The sequence below is a fragment of the Peromyscus californicus genome, unplaced genomic scaffold, assembly GCF_007827085.1.
Source record: "Peromyscus californicus insignis strain IS unplaced genomic scaffold, ASM782708v3 Scaffold_9__1_contigs__length_137607984, whole genome shotgun sequence".
NCBI lineage: Eukaryota > Metazoa > Chordata > Mammalia > Rodentia > Cricetidae > Peromyscus > Peromyscus californicus.
In genome coordinates, this window is record NW_026294617.1 from 78,354,380 (window position 1) to 78,381,931 (window position 27,552).

The window sequence follows — 27,552 nt, forward strand, 5'->3', positions numbered from 1 at the left end:
TCGGTTCTAATTTAAAACTTCCTGCCGTACACAATAGCAACCCTGTTTTGGTTTGGTTTGAACTGAGCTGTCTTAATTTTTCATATTAAAAAAAAATGTTGCCGGGCGGTGGTGGCGCACGCCTTTAATCCCAGCACTCGGGAGGCAGAGCCAGGCGGATCTCTGTGAGTTCGAGGCCAGCCTGGTCTCCAAAGCGAGTTCCAGGAAAGGCGCAAAGCTACACAGAGAAACCCTGTCTCGAAAAACCAAAAAAAAAAAAAAAAAAAAATGTTGGGCAGGGATGCTATGAGATGGTAAAAGTGCCTGCCACCAAGACTGATGACCTGAGTTTGTCCCCTAGCACCCAGATGACAGAATCACCAGCTCCCACAAGCAGTCCTGTAACTTCCTGCACGCATACATGTCACACACACACACACACACACACACACACACACACACACACACACACACGCCATAAATGTGTGTTATTTAAAATGTCTGTATTTTTTGTTACTTACTACAGTGTGTGTCTTATGGGGGGGGGGTGTGCCACAGGGCACATGTGGAGGTCAGAGGACAACTTGCAGAAGGAGTGGCCTCGCTTCTCTCACCACGTGGGTCTCGGGTCGGATTGACCTCAAGTCGGCAGGCTCGGCAGCAAGCGCTTTTACCAGCTGAGCCGTCTGGCTGCTCTCGATTTTTGTTTCTAACAAGTCAGTTTAATCAGTCGCTTGGGCCTCCTCCCTAGTCCTCTCAAACAGGTGTGTCTTCCACCTGCCGAGGAGCACGGGGGTGGACACCCAGCACACTGCGGAGGGGCTAAAAACCCCACCAAAGTCACCCCGAGCATCCATCTGGCTTTTGGGTCTCCTCTGTACATAGTTGCTCTGTCTCGGAGTTGCCGGGAGGGAGATCAACACGAAGGCTTAGCACAGGGCCTAGAACTTGATGACTAGTCCCCAAACGTATCAGCCTTTCAGTAGGTGCCCCACCGTGATTCACAAAAGGACAGTTGTCTGGGCAAAGTTGTTGGCCTGTCAGAGGAATTCCTTCCTGCCTAAGTGGAAACAGATCTTTTGCCAGGCAACTCAACACTTCAGCCCTGGAGAGGGGCTGGTGTGAGCATTTGCACGCGGTGTAGGGGTTATGGAGGGACCTCAGGATGCGGTAGGAGGGCCTGTGCAGCCAGACCTTTGTGGTCACCTCCTGCTATCCAATGGGAACATGGCCATGTCTCTCAGGGTGTGAGACCTTCAAGTTAACACTTAAGACATATACTCAGGGAACCCTAAGACCCTGGTCAAGCTCAAGGGATTCCATTTCCTCATGGCTTTAGCTTCCAACAGACCTCTTAAGCAAAGCCTCATGCACTATCCATGTTGAAGGGATGGAATAAATCTAGACCAGGCTTGGTGAGTATCCTCCGCACACACACACAGCCTTCCCACCTAAGTTCCTCAAACAATGCAAGTGACTGTTGCTTCTCATTCTTTTCTCCAAGGTCCATTTGGAGGAACTCCCTACATTGAAAAGTGGTCTAGTTGGGCTGCTTTGGGGAAAGGCCCCAGGGATTGAGACCCTTGATCAAGTTAGACCCAGAAGAGGTAAAGCTGGTGAATGAGGTCAGGAACAGTATAAAACCAATCCTACTGGCATGGCCCAGCTGCCACAGATCTTTTGGCATTGCTCACAGAAATCTAAGAAAGGAATGCCCAGTCAGGAGGCTGACCTCCGTGGGGTTCATCTGCCTGTGCAGCGGATTTCTAGACAGCATTTATCCCTGAGGTCCCGTGATAGAGAACAGAGACCAGAAGGTAGGAAACCACCACGACATCCTCAGCTCTACTTGGTCACTTGAAGAGTGAGCTGGTCACTCGGGTCTCACAAACCCCTCCTCAGACTCTCCTGGAAGGAGAGGGGACCAATTTCCATGGTGGCATCAGGCTCCACTTAACATCTCAATCTAGACATAACCCCAGCATTCCTCTGTCTCGGCCTCCCATAAGTGTGTTTGGAGCTGAAGTCACTTACCAGGTGAGTTGCTGGAGTGGCATCGTCAGAGTCAAGCACTGGCCTCTGCTGTGCTAAGCCCTCTCGAATCTTGTTAACGTGGTTAGCATCTTCCACAGACAACAATCCTAAATCACAACCAAGTAAGGCTACTGTCCCACCTTGGTCGTCCAATGGCTCCATAGACAAGAGAAATTAGGAAGAAGCATATTTCTGTAATCCTAGATACTGGGTGACAAGTGGAGCCTCACTTCCTGTGCCGAGGAAGTGACACTTGAAAGAGAAACACAACAAGTTCCACTAAAAGGGCTTGGGAGACTGAGTAATGTTGCCTTGGTTAGGTCAAGTGACTGTGATGGACACCACAGTGTCATGGCCTGTCAACTCATTCTGGGGAACTGCGTTTCACCATTTCACACACAAGTTATTCTGCGTATGAATATTGGTCCAGACAAAGCCAGGACTCAAATGTTTCTGGCATCAGCATGAGGCATTACAACACATACAGGTAAACATCCAGGATTCAGCCTTCTGGCAGCTAGTGGCCCAAGTCCAGTCCTCCAGGGACAGAAACACCATGTTCAACATTAAACCTTTGCCACTTGTGTGGGAGGAGGGCAAAGGAGAACAAGACACACCGGTGTCCACAAGGTAGATGAAGTGATGCAAGCCAGTAAAGGACACTAATGGGAACACAGGAAGGGGGGAGGCATCAGGGACGGCTACCTGGTAAGCCAGCGGAAGTGGGATAAGGACTGGCACTCAGCTGTGTGGTGGGTGCAAGGGAAAGAGCTATGGGCTCGAAAAACAGAAGTAGATTAGATGAAACAGGAAGACGAGGGCTAGCTGCAAAGTACTCCTCATATTGCAGGGCTGGATGCAGCATCCACTTACATTCCTAAGCAGTTTTGTTTAGGGGTTTTTTTGTTTTTGTTGTTGTTTTTGGTTTGTTTGTTAGTTTTTGTTTTTCCAGACAGGGTTTCTCTGTGTGGCTTTGGCGCCTGTCCTGGATCTCGGTCTGTAGACCAGGCTGGCCTCAAACTCACAGAGATTTGCCTGCCTCTGCCTCCCAAGTGCTGGGATTAAAGGTGTGTGTGCCACCACCACCTCCTAAGCAGTTTTAATGTATAACAGGAACACGGCACCCTGTTCTACTGAGGGTCAGAGTCAAGGAATATTTTAGAAAGTATGTGCAGCACAAATGGGGAGGGCCAACAAGGTAAGAGGCAAAGGCATGAAAAACACTTGTGTTTGGTGAAGAGGTTAAGAGTTAAATATATCCATCACAGAAGGGAGGCCTTCTAAAACACAGGATAAAGGGAAGAGGTACATATCTGGGGCACTGGAGATCAGACCAAAGGAATTAGGAAGTGTCCAACCTGCAGCCCAGAGACCACATGCATCCCAGCATAGCTGTGAACGGAGATGACAATGTCATGTCACAAGTCAAAAGGTTGGACACCCTGGAACAGAACTATTTATACCCTCTCAAGATCTATCAGCCACATCCCCTTTTTCACATAGGTATTTCTTAAAGCAAAATGGCAAGAGCAACTGCTTAAAATATATCGCTAGTTGGGGTCTCTTACTGAAATGGTCATGGAGCCATGGCCACTAGATAAAATCAGGTGTGCGGGAAGCCATATTAATGGAAAACACTGTGAGGTTGGGGATACAGATCATAGGTAGATGCTTGCCTGGCATGCCTGAGACTGCAGGTTCAATCCACATTTGCATTAAAACAAGTAAGCAAAGACATGACTTACAGGAGGAATGAGTCACTGGGCTTGAGGTCTGCAACAAAATCAGCCGAAGTTAGCCAGGTACCTTGGAAAAGGGATTTAGGGCCTTCTGGGTAACCACACCCCCCACAGCACCTATCATGGTGCTGCCAAAGTTGACAGTGGTGACAGATTCTTCATCCCCATGTTTCCTAAAACCTAAAGTTTACCACCAAAGACAAAAAAAAAAAGCAAGGATCATGACTGACAAGTTGGGTTTTTTTTTTACACTTTTAAATATACCTTTATTTCTCAAACTCAAAGCTTTATTTCATCAAGTTCTAATACATTTGCACTGATAAGAAATCTCATCGGCATCAAGTAAGAAGGCGAGTGACCAGTACCAAGGAGGAAGCCCGTGCTTCTAGGCACTGCTAAGGAACGCTTCAAGCCTGTGCAAGGACAGAAATAAGAGCTTCCGATGTAGTCCAATGGGCACTTTTATTTTTATCCACATTAATTTGGAAATAAATAGATGCTTCCGGAAAATCAAGTTTTCACTCACACACACCAAAAGGCCAGGCAGCTGGATTCTCTTTTGTAAAGACCACGAATGATGTTAATTGGCTCCTTCCTCTTTAGTGGGTGGTCACCTCACCTTCCTATGCAAACACACATGAGAATTTGCACCAAATCTCAATAGCCCAGGCAAAACTCCAGAACTCTTTAAACTTATACTTAAAGTTTTTTTTTTGTTTTTGTTTTTTTTTAAGTGATAGGTAAACAAGATGAAGGCACTTGAATTCACAAAAAAAAAAAAAAAAAAAAAAAAAAAAGTAATTTTCTTTCCTCAGAGAGCTTCACAAATCATCCTGATAGGTTGCCAGGACTTTTCAAGAGCCTCTTCCTCTACCCTCTGGATTCAATTGGTTAAATTTGACTACATTCCAAAATCAGCTGTGAAATTCTCAGATTAATGATGTAAATCCAACTTTGAAAATTAGGAAAACTTCAATTTATAGAATCACCTCCAAGGGTTATCCCCAGCATGGGCCCCATTAGACACACAGGAAGTGATGCCCAGAAAGCATCAGGACTGCCTCATGCTTGGATAACTATAATCCGGCCTCTGGGAGAAAACATTTGAACTAAGACTAGCAGTGTCCTGAAACAAGACCCCAGGACAAGAAAGAGCACTAGAAGAAAGATCAGAGTTGGTTCTGAATGGTGCCATTTCCCAAAACAAAAGCAGTACTGGGTAAAATCACAACCCATCACGAAGGGGCTAGCACCAGGTCAGCTAGAAGGCCTGCAGACTGTAGGCTTAGCAAGGCGATTATTACCGTATTACCACAAAGCACAGATCCACACACAGCTCACTATGACACGAGTTCCAAGTTAAGTCAAACAGGAGGGGGAAAACACTGGAAAGCCAAAAAAAAAAAGTCAAGAACCACGACAAGAATTTTCCCTACCCAACTCCACTCATCTGCCAGCTCCCAGGTATAGGTCAGGCCTCCCTCAGCCCACAAGCAGTCACCAGGAATTTGATTTAGAGGCATTAGTAACCAGAGTCTCATCTTAATGCAATGACTGACCAAGCAGCAGCATCTTCCTGCCAAGATTTAAGGCAGAGGGTGTGCCTGGAGCTCAAGGCCAAGAACCAAGTACGTGTGCATCTGTGTACTCAATGGCGAAGGCACTGTTTTCAACCCAGCTGCTACTGACTCTGAAGAGCAGACTGGGAGAGCAGGCTCAGAGTATGTACTTGCACTTCAGCGCCCTCTGCCAAGGCCAAGTTTCACGTTACCCAACACACACACACACACACACACATACACACACAAAGGGGAGCCACTGGATTCACAAGTAAGGGTGTCTGGTGCACAGGTGAGCAACACAAAAGGCAGGTTTCAGATAGAAAGGTTCCCTGGCCTGTTCCTGGTCGGGCAGAAGGTTCACAGAGCAGGTAGATACACCTCTAGTCCGGACACCCACCATCCAGGAGTTGTGTCTTAAATATGGAGCTCTGGTCAACGCAACTTTTTACTGTGATGGTTCTAGAACACACATCAATTCTCAAACTACAAAACAGCTGGACAGGCAAAGAAACTACCAAGAGGGCCATCATACATCGTTGGTTTACAACTTCTGTCTCTCTCTCCATTCTCAGGTGACTATGGCCTGACTGGAAACATATATATATATATAAAGCAGAAAGAATTTCAAAAAGAAGCCAGATGTTTTTCCAGTGCCTCACTGGTCCCCAAGCCTTCTCAGTCAAAGCAAACCTGATTTCTGCTTCTATTAGCAAGTGCTTATATTGAGGGAGGCTCCAACCCACTTCAAAAGCTCTGACTCTACAAATCTATTTCTGTGCCAACGTGTCCTCACTGCACTACAATGGCAGCATTTTAAGGTCATGGATGACCGATGGTTTTCAAAGTTGGGTTCACTTTTCTTTACCTTCCTTCCAACACTGAAACAGCTCGGGTCCCCTCACAGAACTCAAAAGTCAGTGAATTCAAACATAACTAAGATTCACAGAGCAGTAGAAACTAGTGATACTAAGTGGCTTCTGGTGACCTAACTTAATATGGAGGCCAGTTAAGATGCATGTCAATCAGCTGTTAAGGGGACCAATGTAGCACATTCCGGAAGAAACTTGAAAACACATTACTAGAAAAAGGCCAGTCAATTACTTCTTACTGGGCCTTTTTGCATGAAGATAACTAGCTCAATAAAGCAAATACAAAGCAATCACTTGGATCTTTGGATTTTTATAGTCGCTGGACAAAGTAAAAATTGAGCTCGTGGATCTGATGGAATCACTTTAGAAATAAAGCTTGCTGGCAGTACTGAATGCCTTTCCCCTTGATAGCCTAAAGTAATGCATTCTAAAATACCCCACAGAAAGTTTCAAAAGGTGAAATCTCTCATCTGAACCTACTAGGTAAGGCAACAGTCGCCTGGATCTCTCCCTGTGGACTGCTTGCTTTGGGCCAGCAATTAACACTGTTTTCCTTCTAAAGTGCAGAATATAAACATAATGCTTAAATCTACAGAATAAGAAAGGTCATTCTTCACTCACTCAACTCTTCCCCAAATACAGCAGAGTAAATTCCAAGTGCCCTGGTAGCTAGGACACACAAGGCCAGACGACACTAAACCCCTACTTCCCTGCAGCTTGGAGACTGGAAGTGAAATTCAAAAGTGGGTCCACTGGTCACTCTTTTCTCCTGAAACTCCTGAATTCTCCTGCTGTGAAAAATATTTGGGGAATGCAATCACTATTTTTGAAGGGATTGGAGAAGGAGGGTCCAATGTACTCCAGCAAAATAGCTGTCGTACTGGGATTGATGTCCAAAAATGGGTTTCCAATTAAAACATGGGAAGAACCTCATGTCAGATATGACCATGACTCTAGTCACAACACAGCCCTTAATCTCAGGAAGAGCGAACAAGAGTCAGTCATCAGAGAGCCAATGGGGGGAAAACATGTCATTCAATAAGAATTCCTTACAGAAAAAAAAAAAACAAAAACAAAACGAAACATTCATGTTTCCTATTGACAATCGCCACCCGCCACCACAATTCTACTTGAACATTATGTTCCACATTTTATTTTGTTTTCAAGTTACATTTCAAGAAAAGGTCATTTTTTTTTTCTCCACAATATCTCATAATTCCTTGAAACAGCCCAGCATCTACCATAAACCACTTCCAACCAGATCTCAAGTCTCCAGCTATTGGCTTTGGTTTATTGATGAATGAAATTCTCAGCTCTGCTACAGGGACTAGACACACACAACTCAGTCCCGTGAATGAAAAATTCAGTCACAAAGAGCACCCTTGTGTTTACCAGTTTGGGGGCTGACTAAAACTGACACAATGGGAGACTACCAGCACGGCTTTCACGTAACTGCTGAGCATCCTGAACGAGAGCCTGCAGAGGACTGTAGGCTGCTTAGTCGAGAAGAGTGCCTTTAACGCTTCTCATATGCTGCCCAACTCTCCCAATCTCAGAGACTGTGTAGAGTTCCAATCCCATGTGCTAATGTCTGGGAAGTGACAAGTTAGTGACTATCTTAGAAAGATGTAGAGAGGTCACACTTCCTATTGCATCTTCCAGAGTGGCACTGTAATATGGGTCCTTTTAGGGTTGGCTCCTGATAGTCTTGTGGACCTATTCCAATGGGTTCACAAAGAAAAGCAGAGTCAGAGCTGAGTTCCCCTTTAAAAGCCAAACACCTACATCTAGGAGGAGGCTCTCCTACCTGAAAGCCCCTGCCCTAAATGGGTTCCCACCGTGGAAACCCTCAGGTGTCAAGGTTAGTTACAGGGCAGCCATGTAGGATAAGGCTGGCTGTAGGCAACTGGAGGATGGGCGATGTAATAGTTGTTGAAGTTGCCGTCGCTGACATAAGGAGCTGGCTGGTAGTAACAGGTGACATTGGTGGCACTGGGGATGATGTTTTGCTCTGCCAGCACTCGCAAGGCCAGGAGAGAGATGAGGTTCAGGGTCTGCCTGCGTTCGTGCCCCATAAGGCACACGGTGCTTTCGTTCACTACCCTGCGAAGAATCATGAGGTAGTCGTACTTGCTTCTCTCTTCTTCAGCGAAGTGGTTTTGAAGGTAGGTCTCCAGCTTCCTCTGCTGTTCCAGGATGTCTGGGAAGTCGATGAAAAACCTGGAGCACATGTAACGCTCTAGAGTCTTGATTTCCTCCTGGTCCGCGGGCCTGAAGTCCCGCACGAGGAGGTTGCTGTACTTAAGAAGACCCCCGCCTCGGATTTCTTCAGGGTTCTTGGTGGCGATCAGCCTGTTCTGAAGATGGTCAAAGGCTTCCTCGAAATCCCCGTACACACTCTCCCCGATCACTGTGGGGTGGAAGTGCTCAGAGATGGGATTACTGGAGCAGTCATAGAAAAACAGCAAAGAGTCTAGAATGATCTGGAAGGAGTCCACACTGAACTCAAACTGACGCCGGATGGAGTCAACAAACTTGAGCTCCACGTTCCTCCCGTTCTTGTTGGAGAGGGAAATCAGGCTCCAGCGGTCTGCATCTGTGCAAACCTTCACCAGCTTCTGCACATATGCCTCCTTCAGGGTGACAGGGCTGATTTTGAGCTTATTCACACCCTCTGGCAGAAAGTTCAGAAGGGAACACAGAACTACATCTCTCACCAGCTGAAATTCTGTCTCCGTGGGAAGAGCCACGTGAAAGATGAGATCCAGATCTTTGCAACCCAAGCCGTTGTCTTTGACCAAAACATGGCCAGCTGCAGAGCCGTTCAGTCGGACGTCCTGAACTTTGATGCCTGCCTCCTCCAGCCGGCTGCGAACAGTCTGGACGATGTCCTTAAGGGTTATCTCCAAGGTTGGAAAGTTGCCTCGTCCGTGGACGGGTACGACCTCGGTCAGAACCTCATGCAGCCGGCTAACCTGGTCCCAGTTGAGCACGCTGAGGGACTCACAGTCCCTGGTACTGCTGCCCTCCTCTGCCATCTTGGGGGATGTTCTAGCCAGGGGGAGCTGAAAAGGGGTGAGAAACAGGGTTAGGATTCACGTGGGCATGACAAGGCCAGCAGAGGAGCTCAAAGGCATCAACGTATCAACTTCCTGTAAAATAGAAGTCAACAGTGCCTGCTGTTCAGCATGGTGGTGAACACGAATCACACCAAACACCAAGAACGGCACCCACAAATGCACAAGCTCCATTCCACACAGCAGGGCAGAGGATGGCACTGCTTTGCTTTATGCGGGTGCTCTTGCTGCCGGTGGTGTGCTTGTCCCGTGTGAGGGAGGGGTGGGGTAGGCCTGTGTGTGTGAAGAGAAGCAGACAGACCAACCATGCCACCTAAGCAACATTAGAGAGCCGATAATGGTGCAGAGAAAGAGAAGCTCCTGTTGTGGGGCATTTGTGCACTGTGTGAAGATGCATTGCTGTGATTGGTTTAATAAAGAGCTGAATGGCCAATAGCTAGGCAGGAGATATAGGCGGGACTTCCGGGCAGGGAGAGAAGAAGTAGGAGATGAATCTAGGCATGAGAGCAGCAGGGAACGAGTGGGACACACAGAATGGGATAGAGGTAAAACATAGGTTAATAAAAAAATATGGGTTAACTTAAGTTGTAAGAGCTAGTTAAAAACAAGCCTAAGCTAAGGCCAAGCTTTCATAATTAATAATAAGTCTCTGTCATTATTTGGGAGCTGGCTGGCTGGATAAAGACTTGCTACAACCTGTGTGATTTACTAATTTTCTCTGGTTTATATAGAAGTTATTTCTGTTTTTAGCTCCCTAACTACATCTTGAACTGGTGGATACCTAAATCCTAATACCTAGTGCAACACACACACACACACTCCATACCACATACACACACACACACACACACACACACACACACACACCCCATACCACACACACCCCATACACACACACACACACACACACACACACACACACACACACACACACACACACAAAACATTGCTCCATTTGCTCCACAAACAGACTACATCTCAGCTATGGAAGACAACCACTTCCTTTTCATATATGGGCCTAATCTATCCTACCACACACACACACACACACACACACACACACACACACACACACACAAAACATTGCTCCATTTGCTCCACAAACAGACTACATCTCAGCTATGGAAGACAACCACTTCCTTTTCATATATGGGCCTAATCTATCCTACAACAAATACTATATGTCATCTGGGACAGAACAGAGCTGTTTATAAGACAACAGTTGTGGTCAACCAGAAGTTTTACAATGAGAGTATCCTTCAGCAAGGATGCGAAGAGTCTCAGGGCAGGTAAACTTCCAAAGGCCTTCTGCAAAAGCGTTCCTTAAAGCTCCTTAAGGGGAATAAAGTTCAAACTGAATACAAGACGGGGAAGAAAGCTGTTCTCATACTTCACATGCCGGAACCACAAAGTTTCCCAAATAAGTATATGCGTGTACACATGCAGTATGCCAGGGACTGAACCCTGGGCCATGAGCATGCAAACCAAGTGCCTACTACTGAACTACACTTTCACCTAGTAACAAGGAAGTATATCTCACTTTGAAAGAGATGAAAATGATGGAGTACCGGAAATCCTAATCCACAAAAGCAAAATATTGGCATCTCAGAAACATGAAGTGCCTACGTCCTCATGCTGATTGGATGTCATCTCGGCAGACACAGAACTGAAACATGGGGTCTTGGTGCAGGCTCCCAATTTCACCATCAACGGTTTCCACCCAGCAAAGCTCTGTACAGACAAAATTCACCCGGCCAGTTTCATTGTTTAGAAGCTGCTGCTTTTTAATACACATCAGTGCATTCTCCTTGGGCTCCGACATGGATTTCAAGCCTGCCCTGGTCCAGGGATTTGTGGCTGTAACAGTGCCAGGGTACCACTAGTCGTGTGGGGATGAGCTTTTACAGTTCCCCATCACAAAGATCGCTGACAGTACAAGACTATAACCCAAGGAGGTGTGTGGTCTACACAACTCTGGTGGAAGGAAGCAAATAAAACATACAGACAAGAGAGAGGCTGTCCCTCTGGGGGGCCAAAAGGAAAGTCACGGACGCGATCGCTTACAGAGAGGGGACACAAGATAACAAAACCATTGTGAGCTGTTGCTGAACAACAGAGGGAGGAGCAGTGCACGGCTAGAAATGGCAATGATCTGGGGGTGACGGGAGCCTCTCCAGCCAGCACAGTAACACACAAGTTCAGGGTCTGTCAGTTCACTCGGCTGGAACTGGCCAGCCTCCCCAGGATCAAAGCAGGTTCTCGTGGGCTCTAGGGTTGAGTGTCCCTCCGCTTGCTATAGAAGAGCATGTCAAGGGGAAGATGAAAGAGTCTTTAAAAGTCCGAAGCTATTCAGACCATCCGAGCGTGACCCGCCTCGGTGATGGACAGCCAGCACAGCCTGTGATGGTGATGCACACCTAACATCTATTGGGGCTGGCATTTGCCTTCAAGCCAGAGCTGGGGCAGCTGGCTCTCTTTTCTCTCTGCTCACTGTATACTCAGTGGGTCTTTGTTTCCTTTTTTTTTTTTTTTTTTTTAATTTAATGATCAGTACACAGCAGATTTGCGCCTGAACAGATTCAAATGTTTTCATGAAGGTATTATGGTCTGCACCTTGTTCTGAGACACAGCTAGAAGCTGGGCCGCCTGCAGTCCGAAGTGGGTTTCAGTCAGGCATGCTGTCTGTCTGCCACCTGCTACACTTCCCAGTGACACAGGTCTGAGAAGTCCCAATATGGTCAGTAAATGAGACGCGAGGAACAATTGTAGGAAAATCTCCAAAAAGAACCCTAGTAATGTTCCAGCATAGAATAGCTGTAGGAAAGGCCTTTGATTCAAGCCTTTTAAAAAAAAAAAAATGAGCCGGGCGGTGGTGGCGCATGCCTTTAATCCCAGCACTCGGGAGGCAGAGCCAGGCGGATCTCTGTGAGTTCGAGGCCAGCCTGGGCTACCAAGTGAGTCCCAGGAAAGGCGCAAAGCTACACAGAGAAACCCTGTCTTGAAAAACAAAACAAAACAAAAAAATGATGTAGGGCTAAAGTCAGAACTGTTCTAGAACATGACAGAAGGGCCATCTGGGGACCACAGAGAATCTAAGAGTCATAACTCTTTCCTTTGGGCTAAGAAGTATGTGTGAAGACTTTCATGCACTTTTAAATTGGCAGCAGATTCAAAGTTATAACCTATTTTAGACTGAGTATCTGTAAGGTTCGCGCGAGAGGAGGGCCACAGAGATAGTCCGAAAACGTTCTGAAAGCGGCAGGGAGGCATACCAGCCGTTAAGAGAGAGGAGAGAGCCGTGAACATAGGAACTGTACTATCAGCACAGAAGGACAAATTGTCGGGTCAGAATTTTCTAAATATGTAAATCAAATACATATGAAGATTTATTACAAAGAAGGAAGCATCTCAAAATAGGAAGTGAAATTACACATAGGGGCTCATGCCTAGACTCCTAGCACTTAAGAGGCTGAGGCAGGAGGATTTTAAGTTTAGCCTGGGCTAAACAGACCCTGACTCAAACAACAAACAAAAGCCAACCCATAAATAAAAACAAATAGTGCTGAGAAAAAATAAACAAACATCTGAATGCTTAATTTATATATTTTTAAAAGCTGGCTCTGTATCTCCTGCTAACGTAAGATCTAGTTGGATAGGGCAGGGACTAAAGACTAAGATATAGTCCAATGATCCTCAACCCTCCTAAGGATGCAAGCCTTTAATACAGTTCCTCATATTGTGATGACCCCCAACCATAAAATTATTTTTGTTGCTACTTCATAACTGTAATTTTGTTACCGTTATGAATCATGATGTAAATGTCTGTTTTCTGATGGTCTTAGGTGACCCCTGTGAAAGGATCATTCAACCCCCAAAAGCTGTCATGACCCAAAGGTTGAGAAACACTGATCTAGTTGGTTGAGTCAGGACTGAAAGAACTCTAGGAGTAACTAAAGAAAACCCAGAATTTCTATACTGTAGTGGGGAGCCATTCCAGCTTTGATCTGGAAGTTCCAACCCCCATTGAGGCTTCGGTAACTGTCACGCCTACAAGGCAGGGCCAAGAGAGGACCCTGAAGACCCGAGATCCAGATGTGCTGCTTCTCTTGGTTCCTGGACCCTGGATGCTGGAGGTAGACGGAGCAGAGTTCTCCAGAGAACACCGCCGGACTACGCTGCGTCTTTCCCAGAACCCGCAACCTACCTATCCCTTCATTTGTAAATTATGCCACTAAATAAACCTCCCTTTTAACTACATGGAGTGGCCTTAATAACTTCACCAATCTATACAAGTACACACAGTAGGTAAGCCTTTAAGCCTTCTTGGACCACAGAAAACCAGTCACAAAACCAGACAGGTTTGGCTACATAAAATTTAAACTGTTCACAGCCAGGCAGTGGTGATGCATGCTTTTAATCCCAGCACTCAGGAGGCAGAGGCAGGTGGATCTCTATGAGTTCGAGGCCAGCCTGGTCTACCAAGCGAGTTCCAGGACAGACTCCAAAGCTACACAGAGAAACCCTGTCTTGAAAAACCAAAATAAAAAAAAAAAATTTAAACTGTTTACATGGTACAAAACATTCAGAAGGCAAACATAAGAAAACACTTGTAATTTTGGGCAAAGTATTCATGTCCTTAATAAGTAAGAAGTCATAAATGCAAGGCCTCAAAAGAGAAGGGGAAAAGATTATAAACAGTGGCTCAGACACAAAACACTCAACCTCACTCAGAGGGTGGGCAACTAAAATCCCAGTGCCTGGTTTCTGCCCACCACAGCAGACAGCAAAGCTCAGCTCCTGTGTGGGACAGCAGACACCTCTCGTGCACAGCCGTTGGGCCCTTTGAGGAACTAGGTGAGGCGCTGAACTTAAGTTCCATTATCCTTTGATGTGGTCACTCTACGTCTACCCAATCTCCTCTGAATTAAAGTACAGCTGCCAAGTGTGCACAGAGACAGTCACTGGGGGGGTAGTCAAAAAAGCTGAGAGCACACATCACATCCGCATGTGATTTCATGTGTGTATACAGCTATGCACAGAAGTGTGCAGTTGTTCAAAAGGAGGGTGCCTGCTCTGTGTGTAAGAATGTAAGCGCTCGCCAGGCGGTGGTGGCATACACCTTTAATCCCAGCACTCAGGAGGCAGAGGTAGGCAGATCTCTGTGAGTTCAAGGCCAGCCTGGGCTATACAGAGTGAGTTCCAGGACAGGCTCCAAAGCTACACAGAGAAACCCTGTCTCGAAAAACAAAAACAAAAACAAAAAACCAAAGAATGTAAGTGCTCATGACTTATGAATGGAAAAGTGCAAAACTGTGCATGCAAAACTTTATGCCTAAATAAGTACACACGTCTATATTGAGTGCCATATCTTCAGTTTGGCGTGGGTGTGGAAAAGAATGCATTTTGTACCCTTTGGAATTGGAAGTACTCACTGATAAAAATTAAAAATCTCATGAACCACATTCTAAGATCTTTCACTTATAAGAATTCTACTAGCCGGGCGGTGGTGGCGCACGCCTTTAATCCCAGCACTCAGGAGGCAGAGGCAGGTGGATCTTTGTGAGTTCGAGGCCAGCCTGGTCTACAGAGCGAGATCCAGGAAAAGGCGCAAAGCTACACAGAGAAACCCTGTCTCAAAAAACCAAAAGAATTCTACTCACTTGCTCCATGGTGTTTAATTTCTTCAGTTCTCTTCCCTGCCTCACTCCCATATCTATGCACCAAATAAATCAAATCTATTTGGAAGCATTCCCTCCACGCTTTAAATGTTGACCTCTGCATGAGATGAAGGGAAGAGGATGATTTCCCTCTAGAAGGCCTTTTGTCAAGTTTCCACCTAACATACTTTAAAAATAAAAAGACATTCGTTATTTGTGTTAAAAGAAAAACTCAAAATAACAGGCCTGTTCATCTCACCCCATCCACTCGATGTTCGGTATCAAAACACTTTTCCACTGTTTCCCAAGCTACTTCTCACCTCAAACCTATCAAAGCTGTCCTTGCTATGCCCTCTTGCTGATGATTGTAGCTGGAGTTTTTTCTCTCCAGCTCCCGTCAAGCCCCGGCAGTTCCGCAGCCCATTTATAAAATAAACACAGACTCTTATATTATTTAAACTGTTTGACCTAATGACTTAGGCTTCTAGCTAGCTGTTCTTCTATCTTAAATTAACCCATTTCTATTCATCTATACTTTGCCATATGGCTCATGGCTTACCAGTATCTTACATGTTGGTACTCATGGTGGCGGCTGGCAGTGTCTCCTGACTCAGCCTTCCTGTTCCCAGAATTCTCTTCTCTGCTTGTCCCACCTCTACTTCCCGCCTGGCTACTGGCCAATCAGCATTTTATTTATACAGAGCAATATCCACAGCAGATGATTGGCTACAGCTGCAAGAACTTTTTTTTAAAGACAGTATGTACATTTTCAGGAATTCGATAGTCTTACGCTGGCATCTTCCATTCCAATTTCTTTGGATATAAACATGAATAGTGAGGTAAACTTCAGGAAGCACACTATGGGACATGTTACATATGTCACATCTATAGTATGATCTCTAACTCCCCCAATTTACCATAACTTAGTTGTGATGAAGCTGAGTTGACCCAAATGCATCTATAAATTTACCTATGAAATTCTTAGCTCATTAGAAAAGTATAAATTAATGAGATATTTGGCAGTGGGGGGGTGGTGGTGGTGGATTTGGAGAGATGGGTTAGTGGTTGAGTGTGTAGTGCTTTTGCAAGGGGGGACTTGAGTCTGGATACTAGCTCCCATGTTGAGTGGCTCACAACCATCTGTAAGTCAAGCTCTAGGGGATCTAACTCCCTCTTCTGGCTTCTCAGAGTACCTGCACTCACATGCACAGATCCATACACACATACATACACACATAATTAAAAATGAATAAATTTCTAAATATAATGTATAAAGATTCTTGTAACTATTATTGAAATCCAGATGATTTCAAATATCAACAGGACATTCCTACATTACTTCAACATTGGATTTACAAGAATAAACTCAATTTACAGCCCTGGGTGCTTAGATAACACACCAGACCTTAGTTCAACAGTTTCAGTTTTAATTAACTGCTTTTAAATCAACACTTATGTAACCTCCATATAAAAGAATCACATGAATCAAACATGCTCAGCTCATGAGAGGCCCTGGTTAAAGGCAAATTCTAGTTAGCAGAATTAACACAATAGTGGCTAGGGGAAAAAAAATGAACTTAAGTCCAGTAAATTCAAAGCCATGTTTGAGAAGCAGATCCAACAAAGGGGAAGCCGGCAAAGGTGGGCACAGAACTGGTCATCGGTTCGAAAATCCAGGCACTTCTATAAGCGTGGAAGGCCAAATACCTACTCCATTCACAGTGTTTGTTTTTAAACAACATTTTTATCATTTTTATTTCACGTGTGCAGGTGTTTGGCCTGCATGTATGTCTGCACACCACTATGTGTGCAGTGCCCAAGGAGGCCAGCAGAATGCTTGAATCCCCTGGAACCGGAGCCACAGATGGTTTTGAGCTGCCGTGTGGGTGGGTGTTGGGCCTCAAATCCATATCCTCTGGAAGAACAGCCAGTGCTCTTAACCACTGAGCCATCTCTCCATCCCCCAATATTTAATCTTTTTGATGGCTTGATTGCTGGTGAACAATTATTTATTTTAGGGACGCCTGGATTCCTGGGCTGCCGCAGCAAAGAAGAAAATACACACGGAGAGAAAACAGTCTGCAGAGATGGCAGCAGGCATGGAGGAGATAACCTATGCCAAAGGGCTAGCCTAAGCTCCCTGAGGTCGGGGTAGATGCACCTCACTGCCCCAGGGCAGAGCTACACAAGGGGGATGAGCAGTGATGGGGAAAAGAAAAGCATTTGGATTCCCGCTCACAGCCTACTGAGGTTTCTGGCACAGCCTGTGGAGGCATGAATGAGCTCAGGTGGGCGTGCAGGGGAGGCAGATGTCCGAGATGGGGATAAGGGTACTAAGGACATTGAGGGCACTGGCATGAAAGTCTGAAGATTAACATTGAGTCCTTTTCGGTACCTGACATTAGGCATGGAAAGTGCCCCCCAGCCCCCAGAGTTTTTGCACGGAGAGAGACGGGCCTCTGTGAAGTCAAGGAAGGGATCTCCAGGCCTGCAAGATTGAACATTCAAGTTGTAAAAGTGATTGTCTAGAAGGCATCAGGGAAACTGAGTCTAGAACTGAAGCTCCCCTCCTGGAGCCCATCACTCATTCCAGAGGGAACTGAGCAACATCCTCTTCTGAGTCTATTGTAGGTTTAAGAATGGAAAGAAGCACCATCGCCTATAAACATTCTCTTGGTGGCAAAACGCCCTGTTCCTGTTCCTGGATGCTATCTTTAAAAAAAAAAAAAAAAGTGCACTTTCCTAATAAATCCTTTCAGGTCAGGTTAACAGGCAGCCATGGGCAAGAACTGAGGGACAAAGACACCCCCAGTGGGGGGTGGGGGTGGGCGTCGGGGGAGGTCCTTTCTTATGTCTTCTACACTAACTACTCCCCCATGTATAAGAAAGGATTTAAGCAGAGGTAAAAATGACTGAAAATAAAATCACCATACCTACCCCACGCTGCCTCTCACCTCAGTGAACCAAGTGAGGGAAAACCAGAGGTCAGGCTTAATCCTTATTCACCATACAGCCCAGGGGTGGCAGGCATGAGCAAAAGCAAAGGAAACAAAAACACACAGAAGAAGCCGCCACGATGATCCCTTCCCATCTAACCCCTCCTAAGTCAAACTTCCCGCATCCCCAATTTAAACAGTGTGGCTCATAAAAGAGCACAGGAACTCATCCCTGGGGCCTCGGTCCTAATTCCTGGAACTGTTGACTCCTCCCTCAGGCCCAACGGGGCCTTGGTGGGCAGGAGGTTGGGGGGCGCCAGAGAACACGGGTCACAGGGGGCCACAAGTGCACTACATAAGCGCTCCTTACTGCTACTCAGGCAAGCATTTCTAAAACAAAGATTCATTGGTGCCAGCCAAGAAAAGAGGGGAGGCGGGGGCAAGCTGCCTTCTGCTGACCCTGACCGTGGCTCCTCACCCTGGCACTGTCTCCAGCTTGAGTGAGTCACCCTTTACTGCCCGCTTTTGTGCAGGCTTTAGAACCAAAGGACTCCAAAGTGGCTTAGAGGTGGCTTTTAGAGAGACCCTGCAAATCACTTATGGGCCACCATGTCTGGGAAGTCCCAGACAAGAAGGGGCTGCACACCTGTTGTTCCCAAACAAACCTCCAGTTCTCCCCACATCCTTTTCCCAATGGGTAAGTTTTACCCATTGGGCACACGCTCCAGCTAGGCAAGGGCTGACAGAGTCTCTCGGGGCAGGGGTGGGGGTGGGGGGGGGGCTTTGCATAACAGTAAAGTCGCCACCACCGCTGTGGCCAGAGGACAGGAAATGCATCTGGACATTCAGCCAGGAAATTTTGCCACCTCCCAGGTAGGCAGCAAGACAGTGATGTCAGGCTCTAACTACACCTGACCCCCTGGTTTCTACAGAAGCAGTATAGGGCTAGAAGATGGCTCAGCAGGAAAAGGCCCTTGCCCCAAGCCCGATGACCTAGGACCCGCGTGGTGGAAGAAAACCGACCCCCCACAAGTCGCCCACTGATCTCCACATGTACACTGTACACTAAATAAACATTTAAAGAGTCTTTGAAATCCCTATAAAGGAAATGTCATTTCTCCTTATTTCTGGGGAGTACACTGGGAAACCAAGCGGATATGCATATGCTAAACTGTCCAAGGACACGTTGCTGGTACATGGCAGAAATGTGGCCAAAGAAGTTTCCTGTTCCTTGCAGGTGGGTAGCGGAGGTGTAGTACAGGGTGGGAGGAAACTTGAAGAGCTAGCTGTTCCGAGAGCCACAGGAAGGAGACTCACAGAATAAACTGTTACTAGGTTGTACTTTGATGACTCGGAGATCAGAAGTGTTGGTCCACGATAAAGCAACAGAACCAAAGAGACCTTCTCTGAGGGGGCAAATAGTTAACAGACCCTCAAGGGCTAGCCTCGGACATAACTGAAAACAGAAGTCACCTAGAACAGACCACAAGGGCCCAACCTCAGACAAGGCATCTGTCACTTCCCAGGCACCCATACTGTTTGACCGAAGAGTCTTTCACCTGAGAGAAGAGAGCCAGATCGTGTGTGTGTGTGTGTGTGTGTGTGTGTGTGTGTGTGTGTGTGTGTGTGTGTGCGTGCACGCGTGCACTTAGGAAAGTAAGGATTTGTGTCCACTAGGCTGAGTGCTCAGCTGCTGAGCTACATCCCTTGAGCTGTGTACTTTGAATGACCATGAACATCTACAGCCAGTGGCTAAGGAGTGAGGAAGAAAAGCAGGGCTGAAGTAGATTTGGCCTTCTACAGAGATGTCCTTCCCCGCTCCTTGCATTCCTGGAATTACAAAGGCCAGGAGTTATCTAGGGCCTAGGGCAGCATTGGAAAAGCCCTTAGTCTCTTGGCTTCCAGTCCCTCACCACAGCCTGGGCTCCCAATAGGGAGGCATCATACTCTGGAGGCTCCTTCACAGCCTTGAACTTTCTAAGAAATTACATCCAGCTGGGCGGTGGTGGCAGTCCACGCCTTTAATCCCAGCACTTGAGAGGAAGAGGCAGGCCGATCTCTATGAGTTCAAGGCCAGCCTGGTCTACAGAGGGAGTTCCAGGACAGCCAGGGCTGTACAGGAAAACCCTAGAATAGTCTAGATGAAATAGCCCAAAGCAACAGGATCAGATAAACTAATGCTTTTTTTCTTTCCTTTCTTTTTTTTTTTTTTTTCTTTTTAGGGCAATAAAGTATACGCTACACTAACTTTCTCCCAAGATACCCTTATGATACAGTCACTCTCCATTGTCAACTTGATGGATTCGGAGTCATCGGTGAAACATCTCTGGGCATGTTTGGGGGAGCCCTTCTAGGAAGGTTTAACTGAGGTGGGAAAAGATCCATGGCAAATGCTGGCAGCATTTCTCTTTAGAGAGAAAGCAAACTGAATGTGACCAGCTGCCTCATGCTCCCACTACTGCACCCTCCCTGCCATGATGATTGTACCTTAAAGCTGTGAGCCAAAACAAACCCTTCCTTAGAGTGCACATGTCAGGTAGTTTTCACACCCACACACCATTAATACAGCCCCATTTACAATTAACCCACCCAAATGCCCATAGGCCATTGTACCTCAGCTCACAATAATAGCTGTCCCTGGCCAGAAAACACTTCTAAGTCAGTGTGACACCAGACATCACAGATGGCTTTTTCTCACTTGCCGTTCTACTACATTTTCTGTTTTCCCAGGGTTATCAGTAGCCATTTCACACTGATGTCTACCAAAGTAAAAAGTTTGGTCGGATTCCCACAGCAGAGGCCCAAGGCACAGAATGGGAGCAAGGGCTGCCTTGCTGTGCACCAAGCTTCTAGAGTGTGGGGGGATCTTCACATTCTCACTCCCTACAGATGCCACAACACCCAGTGGTTATCAGTAACTGGGTCACGTCCAGACACTACCTGAACATGACTCCAAGCAGAAAACTACTCCCCACCTTTCAAAATAGGATGCCTAAGCATGTGTGGGTGGAGAGATAACGCTGCTGGAAGAAGTCACGCTGGGGCTAGGGAAGCACAGAGGAGAATCAAAACACTGGGGGCAGATATTCCAATAGGCATGGCCGGGGAGTGCAAATGTGAGCTCAACAGACTACCCCGAAGTCACTGCAAATGTAAATATTAACAATGTCAGAATGCAGACACTGTCTGTTGGCAGCGAGACACAAAGTATCTGAGGTTTTCCTCCCCCCCACCCCCACCCCCAAGGTGTCAACATGAAGCGCCATCTACATAAACTGAACTAGAAATAGGAACAGCTATACCATGCATTGCTAAATCAGAGACATTACCAGTCTCAACTCACATGAAGAGCTCTCCAAATAGAGCCCAACCTTTTTGTCTTAGAGGTGGACTGGACTGAGAAAAACAAGGCTCCCAGAGAGGAGACTGCTTACTCTAAGGAGGACCAAGTCATAATCCTCGGGTTTATTTCAAAGGCTGTACCACCATCTAGCCCTCCAGCTCAGAGCTTAGGAAAGTCATCAGCCGCCCCAAAACAAAGATTCAGTTAGTTAAAAGTGGCTACAAGTCCTGCTAGTCACTAGCAGAACCCGTGGGTCTTATCAGGAGAAGGACCAGCAACGCTTAGCCCTCAAAGGCAGCACTTATCTGGGTAAGACATGTATACACACCCCATTCACAAATGTCTAAGTGTGAGCTAGCCTCAGTTTCAGTGCTGATGAGAACGTCCCATACCAACCAGCCAGGTTAAAGGTATTAACCGAGCAGGTGGCGGACCTCTGGGTAGCAGGCATAGGAACAAGCAGAGAGAAACATGCTAAACTTACATACATTGTGGGGTGTGCATTGTGTGAAGAAACAAAACCACAGCACAATACTTCTGTACCAACGTTTTTTTGTTTTGTTTTGTTTTTCGAGACAGGGTTTCTCTGTGTAGCTTCAGAGCCTGTCCTAGATTTCGCTCTGTAGACCAGGCTGGCCTCAAACTCAGAGATCTGCCTGCCTCTGCCTCCTGAGTGCTGGGATTAAAGGCGTGTGCCACCACCACCCGGCTCTGTACCAACTTTCTAAGAGGTGGTGTCCTACCAGTGTAGAGTCGAGTGAGCCAGGACTCGAGGTCACCAGCATGGCTGCCCACAGATTGTCCCCAGAGATCTCTCAAACATCTTTGCCTGGAAAGCTCACTCCTCTCGCATGTTTGTTCAAATTTTTAATCATTGGTAAGTTTTCCTTAAGGATAAATTGTCGGCAAATTTTAACTACTAAATAAAATTCAGCCCTAGTCCCCTGCCAATCTCAGATTTCATCTTCAATTCTTCCAGCTATTCTCTAAGAAAAAGTCTTAGAATAAGAGGGAATCAGACAGCCTGGGGGGTCGGCGTCAAGTCTGCCTTGGTAGGACAGTGTGATGGCTGCTCATTTGTTCAGATACCCCTGTGGAAGCACTCTGCTAGGACTCTGTGATCAGAGGGCAGGAGACAGAGGCCCCTGCCCACACAGAGCTCTGTGGCTTGTACACACTCTTCAATGGCTTTGGTCGGCTCGCTATTGCTTCTCACACACATAGAATCAGGATTTGAGAGGAAAACATGTTTGCACATGGTCCAGACCTGCACTACCCAATACAGCAGCCCTGAGTCGTGGAGCTCTTGAGCACTTGAAAGTTAGAGTGTCCAAACAGAAGCGCATAGTGTATACAAAATACACAATAGACTTCAGGGACTTGATTTTAAGGAAGAATATAAAGTATCTCTTTTATATGTCTTTGCGCTGATTACTTGGCATACTGAGTTAAATAGATAAATAGATCTATTGTTTGAACGAATTTTACCAGGCTTTTGTTCCCGTGTGTCTACGGGACAGCAATGACTCTGTCTGCTGTGGATAACAATGGAGAACGGAAGCCTGGGGTAGTAAAGGTGTGCCAGGATCCGTGCCCAGGTACCCCCCCAGTGAAAGACAGCCTACGAGGCAAAGAAGCAAGCATAAAGTCTACAACAGTCTGGAATGGGACATAGCAGCAGTGCCGAATCCTAGGGGAGCAGCCCAGAGCAAACACCCCTGTGTCTCGACCCTACTCTTTCTTCTGCATATTCCACACAATAGCCTCAGGCAGCTGCAGGGTGCTGATGCCCGACTCTAACTATGAAAAGCAGGGACAAGGATCACCACAGTGCATGGAGGGGCAGGGGCAGGCAGGCAGGCAGGCAGGCCAGGTAGAAGATAGCCAGCCTTATCCTATGAGGCCAAGTATGGACAGAAGCTAAGGGAGACTGGATGAGATAAGGGGATGGTTCATGATCCATGCATAATTTTCTTTTTTTGGGTTTTTCGAGACAGGGTTTCTCTGTGTAGCTTTGCGCCTTTCCTGGAACTCCAACTCACAGAGATCCGCCTGTCTCTGCCTCCTGAGTGCTGGGATTAAAGGCATGAGCCACCACCGCCCGGCACATAATTTTCTTCAAACATTTTTTTTTTTTTTTAAATAGGGACTGGATGTAGAGACAATGAGGGACTTTTTTTTTTTTTGCCCTTTAGTTCTATATTAAAATTTTGGAAACAAGAAAATATGCAAATGAAAACTATATCATACTGGAGCAGAGAGATGTGGGCTAAGGCGGCCCTCAGAGGAGAGAAGATCTGTCAGAGCCTGCAGAGGTCCCAAAGACCTACTAAAATAAAGTTCAGTGGAGGGATGGGTTCTGTTCAAGTTTTCCCCCAAGTATCTAACTGAATTTTGTAAGGCAAGGTAGGACAATTAGGGACAACCAACATGCTCATGGAACAGCAAGGAAAGCATCAGGAAATAGCTATCTTAGAGGAGTGTAGAGATCTTAGGGATGGGCAGTTCCTGGGGATTTACTCGAGTGCTCCAAGGCACACGGGACTGAGCACTGGCCAGAGACAGGGAGATCTGCTGTTACTCTCATTCAGCTCCTGTCTACAGTCCCCTAAACCAGGTCAGTGATGACAGCAGGGAAAAAAAAAAAAAAAAAAAAAGAACGAGTCAGCAGAGCCAGCAGCTGAGTGAACGGGAGAGAGAAAGGCTGAGTGAGCGAGCTGGGGCTGAGAGAACCTGGCGGTGGCCGGGAGGACCGTCGGGTGGAAGAGCCCAGGGGGTGGGGCTAGGGGCTGGCCAGGCTTAGGAGCCGCAGCTGTTGATCAGTTTGCACTTACGGCTTGCTCCTCAGCTCCAAGCCTACACTGCTAAGGCTTCACTGAAAAGACGACCCAGAAACCATCCAGCCTTTGAGACCAGGCGCTTCTGATGCAAAAAGCTCCATCCGGTGCCTTGATCCAGCAGGAGAACGCCCACTTCAAGCATGCCTCCTTCTCTGAGAGAACAGCAGGCAGCCCTCAGCAGAAGGTGCATTCATTTAATAGGAGCATGTCTGCACGCAAGACTAAGCATACACCCTGTCTCTAGGCAAGGATGAGGACCCTACAGTGACCACAAAGCCCACTTTTCTGGGGTCCACATGCGAGGAAGGGTTAAGACAATTGAGAGAAAGACAAGTTCTTCAAGTACATCACAGAAGCAGCCTACCTTGCCTCACCTCCAAAGCTCTTCCACAGGCCATTCACATACCATTCCCTTGGCCTCCCCAGCACCTGGCACCAACCACCACCTAGGAAGCACTTTCTGACTCAACCACTGTTATCCAAGAAATAAGCACCTCGCAGTTTAATGACCCACAGTGGAAAATGCTCTGAAACCAGAAAGCATCCTTACACACAGAGCTGCTTCATGTCAGTAATTACTTCTTCGTATTAAGTTTTTTTTTTTCCTGTTGTTCCAAAAAGTTCTGCAAGCACTTCAAGAACAAGCTACAAGGGCCAGCTGTACAGAATAGTAATTTGAAACAGTTCACAGGATTCCCTTACAAAGTTGAGTTATGTAAAGATGCTTTCTATAACCATTTAAATTCTAAATAAAAGCTTCCTTACAAGGAAGGCATCTGATCAAAAGGTTAAAAAAGTGGGAGAAACCTTAGGTCCGAGAGATTAAGAGATCAGCTTTATTGTTGTCTCAAGTAGCATTCAACTCACGAGCACTTCTTTAACTATGGAGGAGTTGGGGTCATCATAATACAACTTCATCGGCTACAGTCAAAACACCAAGATGGTGGCGGGTACCTTTCCATATTTCCCCGTTTCTTCAATAATGAGAGAGAACAACAGATCAGCCTTAGTCCAGAAACACCTCAGAGAGAGAGAGAGAGAGAGAGAGAGAGAGAGAGAGAGAGAGAGAGAGAGAGAGAGAGAAAACAAGTTGTGTGTTCAGGAAGGAGATAAGAAACTCCCAAACACCAGCTTAACTCTTATAACACACACTCCTACAGCTTTTCTCAGTAATAGAAAAAACAAAACAAAAACAATCTAACCCAGGCTGCCGTTCCTCATTGGCTGACTCTGGGAGGGCACAGCAAAGAAGAAAGATGAAGACAAAGACTACCTAGTGGATGGAGCTGGAAAGGAAGGAAGAAAACATTCAGTGCTGTTTTCCAATTCTGTAACAGCTGAGCCTAGCGAATCGCACAACAGGGCACAACGGCCCGCTTTCACATCACCTTCACCACTGAGCTGCCACTTGACGGTCTGGTGGGCAGTGCAAGGCACATATAATCTGCCTGGCCTTGAGCAGTGGGGGACGCAGGCTAAGTGTGTGCCTGACTGGGAGATGGGGTGGGGGGTCCGGGAGGCTGGAAGTCCCGCTGAAAGCTTGGTAACTATATTGGCAGGAGGGCTGAAGAGTGAGCCCTTGGCACTCCATTCTCACTCTGACCAACAGAGTTCACAAACTGAATCTCTAGCTACAAGGTAGGTATTATGGGAGGAACTCACACTAAAGAGTGTGCCTGTTTGTTCTAGGGGCACACACTAAAGTTACTCACCAAAGTAAGGATCTTTCTTTTGGTGACTGTCTAGTGAAAGCCGAGCACCCCCCCCTCCGCAATTTTAATGACAGTAAGGGACATCCTGTGCAGATACTGGGACGATTATTCCAAAATATCAAAATCTTCTTTCTAAAAACTCCTAACTCACATCTGTGTACTCCAAAACTAAGGTGTCCCTTCAGAAACAAGGTTTCAGCTACCTGATTAAGGATACTAAGCTCTCCATCTCCACAAACAAGACTTGCAAAGGAAAGAAGCCACTGTAGGTCCAGATGCAGCAGAGAGAGGAAGGTCAACCTTCTTTAGCCCCCAGCCCACACCCTTCAACTACAGGGTAAAATGGGGGGAGGATCACACCTCACCTGACTTCCAGCATAGTAGAATTCTTGGTAAGGTCTCCTACCACCCTCTTGACTGCCTGGCAAGCTTTCTGGCTCACTCACTGCCTTGCCAAGCAAATTACCCTGGAAGTTGTTGTAGCCAGCAATGGCTACCCTCACCCTCCTTCCCAGGGTAGAAGGGGCAGCTTGAAGCCTAATTTAGGAGGATCTAACCATCTTAACCTTACTTCCAGACTACCAAACTCGTCACAGTTCAAACGGTTACATATTTAGCTGTTCTTTACAAACCTGTTGAGTCTATTAAGTCTTTCGTTGTAAGCACTTTATCCTCAAATTGGGGTGGGGAGGGGCTTAAGACTAGGAATTAGTCACGGCCCCCGCAGAAGGGTTTCTGCATATTTAAAGGGGGAGAGGGGAGAAAGGGGCCAAGACCACCCAGGTCTGATAGTCGGCTCAGGTGGAAGTTCTACGTTTTGGAAAAACCAAACAGGCATTTCCTCACCAACCCTCCGTGACTTTGAGGTCGCCCGCCCCGCTCGCCAACAGTCAGAACTTGGGTCTAAGGGCTACCAGCTGGCACTGTAGGTCCCTCAACTCCCTCCGATGTCCTTCCCACCCTCTTCGCGGATCGCACTAAAGGGGTCCCGTGACCGCGACGCTAAGGGACAGCAGCGCCTCTAAGTCACCAACAGCACCACTATCAGAGTCACTAACTGCATGGCTTTCAGCCCACGCGGTAGGCAACTTTCGATCCCCAAAGGGGAGGAACCAGGGTTTTCTCAGTTGCCATATTCTCGAGAAGTTTCCGAGAGACGCGCAGCTTCTTGGCCGCGCGCGATGTCCACAGTCCCCGAAGAAAGAAGGATCTCGGCCGCCATCCTGGGCACCGAGCCCAGGAAGCTGCCCTCCCCTCGCCTGCCAGGCTCTAACCCCGGACCGCTGCGTCTCCATCTACGCCGCCGAAACCGCGGGGTTCAAAATCGTCCGGGTTCCGGACTCTGTGTGCGCGCCACAGGGGCGCAGCGCAGAGCCAGACAACCTACTGGCAGGGGCAAGGAAAGAGCAGGAGGTGATCACCACCCACTCTCCTGTCTCCGGGCCATCCAGGAGCTCGCCCAAAGTTTGCCAAATCCCAGCCACAGTATCCGAAAAGTTTGCGCTCCTTCACGGTGGTAGCCTGAGCCAGGGACGCGGGATCCGTGCGGGTCCTGACACCTGCCGGTATCTCCCCCTCCATCTCCGGGCCACCCCACCAGGCTCTGCTGGGACGGACCCCGGAGCGTGAGTGCTGGGCTCCCCGCGGGACCTCAGCAGCATCCTCACACCTGAGGAGGAGGGGAGCACGGACTCACCTGGGCGCTGGAAGAGGCGGCGACAGAGGCAGGTGGTTGGCGTGGGCAGCCCCCAGCAGGAGCGGCGCGGTGACTACGGCCCCTAGACAGCTGCCGCGAGTGAGCGGT

At 47.2% G+C, this 27,552-nt stretch overlaps 1 protein-coding gene across 1 annotated transcript; it reads right to left on the reverse strand.

Annotated features, from left to right (window-relative positions):
• Positions 1-4,550: 4,550 nt before the first annotated feature.
• On the reverse strand, positions 4,551-27,552 carry Tent5c (terminal nucleotidyltransferase 5C). The gene is made up of 2 exons (XM_052731725.1): positions 27,445-27,552; positions 4,551-9,248 (listed from the first exon to the last, which is right to left on the reverse strand). Exon 2 carries the CDS (start codon positions 9,219-9,221, stop codon positions 8,046-8,048), a length of 1,176 nt encoding a protein of 391 aa, XP_052587685.1. The 5' UTR covers positions 9,222-9,248; positions 27,445-27,552; the 3' UTR covers positions 4,551-8,045.

Excerpts from the sequence above, each read along its gene's own strand:
- Tent5c (XM_052731725.1), bottom strand. The coding sequence starts at position 9,221 with ATGGCAGAGGAGGGCAGCAGTACCAGGGACTGTGAGTCCCTCAGCGTG.